The sequence below is a fragment of the Aptenodytes forsteri genome, unplaced genomic scaffold (genome assembly GCF_000699145.1).
Source record: "Aptenodytes forsteri isolate BGI_AS27 unplaced genomic scaffold, ASM69914v1 Scaffold404, whole genome shotgun sequence".
Lineage (NCBI taxonomy): Eukaryota > Metazoa > Chordata > Aves > Sphenisciformes > Spheniscidae > Aptenodytes > Aptenodytes forsteri.
The window spans coordinates 1,024,050-1,029,193 of NW_008795629.1; the positions used below are offsets into that span (position 1 = coordinate 1,024,050).

Here is a 5,144-nt window from a genome sequence, read left to right on the forward strand (position 1 = left end):
CTGACCGCCGCGCCGAGCGGGAGGCGGCCGCGGAGCCGCAGCCGGGGCGGGATCCCGCCGGGGAGGAGAAGGAAACCGCGACCGCTTGCCCGCGCCGAGCGCAGGAGGACGAGCGCGTTAGAGCCGGCGGGTGAACGGGCCCCGGGGCCTCGGCGACGGGCTCCTGGTGACAGCCGGACCCCCTCAGCCTCTCCTGAACCGGGCACGGTACACGGGCGTGCGGCGCCAGCCACGGAGGACCCCAGCGTTACCCCGGCCTGCGTAACGCGGATCGCGAGCTGCGGACGTGGGCTGCTTTTCCATAGCCAGGAGCGGTTCCTGAGCGCAAGCACGGAAACGTGAAGCATGCTGCCTGTTGGTACGAGGGGGTTTCATTTCAGAGTCAGTTTACACTTTCCACAGCACTCAGTAACAGGCAGAAGGCGGACTCACGTTAAACATCGTCCAGAATACTGTCGAGACTGTCACTGTAAGCGCTTGATAAGAAACTTGAAATAAAAACAAATTTCTCACTGGAGTTCCTTTAACAATTTCTGTCTATACAACAGCAATAAGTCTACATTTGTATTGCAACTTCGGTACAAAAAGAGCTCTAAATGTCGATGATGATGGTGATGGATAGGATAATCGCCCGTTTTACAGGTAGGTAAAAGAGATTCAGTCGCTGTCCTAAAAGCACACCTCAAGTCTATGGTAGCAAGAAGGGTTTAGGGGGAAAAAAAGACAGACCAGTAGAGCCATCCTAACTACAAATATGGAAAAAGGTGTATACATCATACGTGATGCACTGAGCGGGTTTACTTAAGTTGCTGTATCTAACAACATAGGAGAGTAAAGTAGTTAACCTTCCTTCGTAGCGTGTTTCAGTGTTTAGTCCAGCTGACTAGATACTTAGTTAACTGGGGAGGATGATTCCCATTCCTTGTATTGCCCCAGGTAAAAAGAACCTTGCAAATTGTCCGAGATGACAGTTTCCAGCATCGCTGGTAAAATTAAACCTCCCACCAACAAAGACTTAGGTGTGCACGGATGGAAAAACCAGATCTATGGTGTCAATGATAAAAGGTCTAGCTGGTGAGACAAAAGCAGTGTATTTTCAGTCTGAATTGGTATTTGTAGTCAGGTTCTCTTCCTGGCTCTATCACAGGTTACGGGTGCAGCGGTAGAGAAGTCATCATGCCACGGGAATGGTGCTCCATCACATCCCTGAAGAGTTTCAAGATCTACCCCGCTGAGATTGCCAGAGATCTTAAGTTTTATGAAAACAGTTTTCAAAATTTAAAAGAAGCTGTTTAAGAAAGCTGAAAACAGTAAGCAGGACATGGAATACCAGCTGTGGCACACGACTGTCGTTCCAAGTAAGAGAGCAAAAAGGAAATTAACTTAGAAATACATTTGGTGTCACGATGCTGTCATAACTACTTCCACTACTTTGCGAGTCATCAGTACAAACATACATGCACCCCCTCCCCCCAAAACATGCACCTTTAATTTACAGGCCTGTCAATAACGAAGGATGAAATATGTGGGATGAACATGTAGAGGAAACTTAACACAAAATGCTTTACAAGAGAGCAAGAGCTATGTTCCTTAAAAATCTAGAGTGTACGTTTAATTTGGAAGATACGGGAAAATCCTTCACGCAGGGATTTTTCCTAGCTTCCCTTTAGAGCCTGGCATCAACCTATATTGTCTCTGTTGAAAAACTGGCTCGTAAGACCTTATGTAAAGCTGTGTGGGTGAAGAACTGCAAAAAGCATTACTGCCTTTGTGAGCAGAAAGAATTCAAGTGTCAGATTCGTTTCACAGAGAGAGGCTTGACGTACAATGCATGTGCCAAATTACCGTCTCCCTCCGTGTCAGGATGTTTTGGATCCAGAAGTCCACGCAGGCAAAAATGGAAAGTCGTTAGTTGTGCTATGCTATTAAACGTATTAAACATCATTCTCAGCTGAAGCTCAGGGTTATTTGTATCCAGCTTTAAAATCGGACTGCTCTCCAGTAGAGAGCCAGGACGTGGGGTTTGTCATTCTCACTAAGGTGATTTAATGGGGAGCAGTTACCAAAAGGGGAGGGGGGCGCAGGGGACGCAGCTCCTCCCTCGGATCCTCACACGCTCCCCTGCAGCAGAACTGGTGGATCTCTAACCCCGCGGTAAGCCAGTTTGGAGATCCATCTGGTCAAACGCTTACAAAGGATCAAATCCCTCCAAGTCACCTCTTTTCTGTCTGCGCAGCTCCTCGAGCCGGCTCGCCGCAGGGCCTGCTCTGCACCACTGCCGGTGCTAGAGCCACGACAGCGATGAAAGCTGCGAGACATGCAGCGGGGGCACGCGTGGGAAGGACTGCCCCGTTTGCAGTAGCTAAACAACAGGCGGGCTTAACGCCATCAAAATGCAGCATTCTCAAGCTGCTGTATGTAATACGTATGCAGCGCATCCACAAGAATGGAACCGTGGCAAGAAACGCGAAACAGGCAAAGCGTGGATTTAGAGATTGAGCACAAGTACTTACACTGAAGCATCTTCCATGTTCTAAATCAGATTCTGTCAGATCAGCGCTGGGGATTTTTCAAGACAGAACCACCCAAGACAATATTACAGTGCTGGTGCCTACATTGTGACTGCAATCTAACAACGGAGAGGAGGCTCTGAATTTTTAAGAGCACAAAAATAAAACCTTACTGAGTCGCCCAGCTTTTGTCTAGTCCTGTAACCTCTCTCCAGCAGCCAAGTTAACGCCTATTATCAGTAAAAACCACACAATCCACAAACCCTCTATCAGAGATGGTAAGAACTTTCAAAAATAAATCTCACGTGGAAAGAGCTAAGCTTGAATCACAGTTTTGGTAGGCTCTGATTTCATCCTGTCTCATCAGGAAAATTACACAAGTTCATATGAAACACCACAGGGGCTGCATAACTCAAATTTTAAGCAGGTTCTATCCAGAACTGGCTACACTGGTGAGTGCAAGAGAATGAAGAAAGGGAACGAAGAGACTCAGGGGAGCTCCCGGTGCCACTGCTTGTGCTGAAGGTGGGTCTGTGAAGAGGAAGTTCTCGCAGCGCCTTTGCGCAGTGCCCAAGTGAAGTGGAAACCTAAAACGTTCTCCTAAAATCTAAAGGCTCTGCTGATCTCTGTCTAGCTGAAGGATGTATAGTCCTAACTGACTTCTCCAATTTCCACTGAATAGGAAGGGTATTTGTGGTGGGTCTTCCATTGATAAGTGTGGAAATATCAAAGTCTCGTTCCTGAACGAGACACCACATTTTGCAATTGTGGCTCTGACCGTACCAGGGATTATAACAAAAACATGACAGTCGTTGCAGGTAAAATTGTTAGCTCGCTGCTCTACTGTTCGGCAGAGGGTTTCTTCTTCGGACCCAGCCATATCAATTACTTCTACATGCGTGTCTCTCTTCTTGATATTAAGCAGAGACCTAGGAGGCATGTAGGTGTGAGCAAAGAGTAGAGTATAGTGTCTTGGATGGTTTGAGGACTCCGGAGAATGCATGAGTTGCTCCAAGTGCAACAAACATGGTATCAGTCCTCCCTGGTGTAAGCACCCAAACAGCAGAGCCCCGAGAACATTGAAAATAATAATGATGTGTTTCCACTTCACAGCTCTGTTCTGTGATGTGCTGAACAGGACTAACGGCAAGATGAGAGGAATGAGAAACCGAGGTTCTTGGTGACTGAATAGGGAGAGAAACGCCAAAGGAACAAAATAAAACAGCAGTAATGTTGGATTGCCCTCAGAATGCACTAATAGCCCAGATGACCCATGGCAATATGATTTGACCCGTGTTAATTGATAGATGTATTTCTTTAACATTTTAAAACCAGCACCGACGGCCAGAATATGTAAGATCCCAAAGAGCATTATTCCGTTGACTGTAAAATGGGTAACTCGTGGGTGACTCCCGTGCAGTGCAAGATTATGAGGATTAAGATTATAGCTGAGAAAATTGAAAGGGGTTACTATCATTTTCTCATTTAATTGACCTATTACATCAAATAGGCTGCTCTTTTTAATGCTGTAGAGGTTGTCTAAGCCCGTGGCGGTAAAATAGAAGGTGTCGGCTATGACGAAAACAATGGCAGTAAAACATGCACATAGGACAAGCTTCAAAAAGTGGTTTATGACAGTTTTAATGCCCTTTTGAGAGTCAACAATTAAACCTGCCCAGTAAAGCAGGGGCATTAGAGCAAATGCCAGAAAGGTTGGCCTGTTGAAAAACCCAGCAGTCGTTACGATACCTACGAGAGGGCTGCTTGTAGGCTCTGCTGAGCTGCCGTCAGGCTTTCTTGAGGAAACCAGTACCATCAGAAGAGCAAAGAGAAGTCCTTCAAGCGCGTTGGTAAACGTTCTTGTGTAAAATACCAGAGTGACGTAGGATCCAGCAAGAAGTACCAGCGCTTTCCACGGATCTGCTTCCCAGAGAGGAGCTAATCGATAAACGCTATAGTCGAGCATGAAAGAAAACATTGTAAAGAGAAGGCGAGGTGATACGAGAAGGGTGTAGCTGTTGATGCAACTCGAACATATGTCCAGCTGCTGCAAAGACTTGATCACCCAGTAGGTAACTCCAGATGTCATTAATGGGAAAACAACTGTTCTGCAAGGAGAGCTGGAAAGGAACTCCCAGGGATAATAGACCTGGAGGTTTAAAATATCTCCTATAAAGGAAGAAAAAAAGAAAAAAAAATACATACATGCATAATATATTTTGTTCAGTAACGCAGCGTTAGGGATACAACTTAGTATAAGAGGCATCACGATGCAGAGCAGTCCCTAAACTTTTGAGACTACTGTCAACACTGACGTTTTTAGGAGCATACCGTTAATCTTCATGAAGCTTCAAGAAAAAAGAAAAAGTCTATTAGGGCGACGCGGTTCCCGGCCCCCCTTAGTCCGGACGGCATCGCAGCAGAAACGCGACCCCCCAGAACTGCGGATCCGCTCCTGCCCCGCTTGCAGGAATCGCTTTGTAAGAAAAAGGGGGCGTAGAGCGGGTTGCTCGTTCAGCTTTCGATGCGGATGCCTCATCGTACCTTGCAGCACGGGAGGAAGGCTGCGTCTCGCAACGGCGGTACACGGTAGATGCGCGCCCACGCGTTGCGCAGCGCAGCTTTATATCCCCC

General features: G+C 47.0%; 1 protein-coding gene across 1 annotated transcript; it reads right to left on the reverse strand.

Moving 5' to 3' along the window:
• Window positions 1-3,117: 3,117 nt before the first annotated feature.
• On the reverse strand, window positions 3,118-4,630 carry PIGZ (phosphatidylinositol glycan anchor biosynthesis class Z). The gene has a single exon (XM_009282413.2). It carries the CDS (start codon window positions 4,597-4,599, stop codon window positions 3,118-3,120), a length of 1,482 nt encoding a protein of 493 aa, XP_009280688.2. The 5' UTR covers window positions 4,600-4,630.
• Window positions 4,631-5,144: the final 514 nt, after the last annotated feature.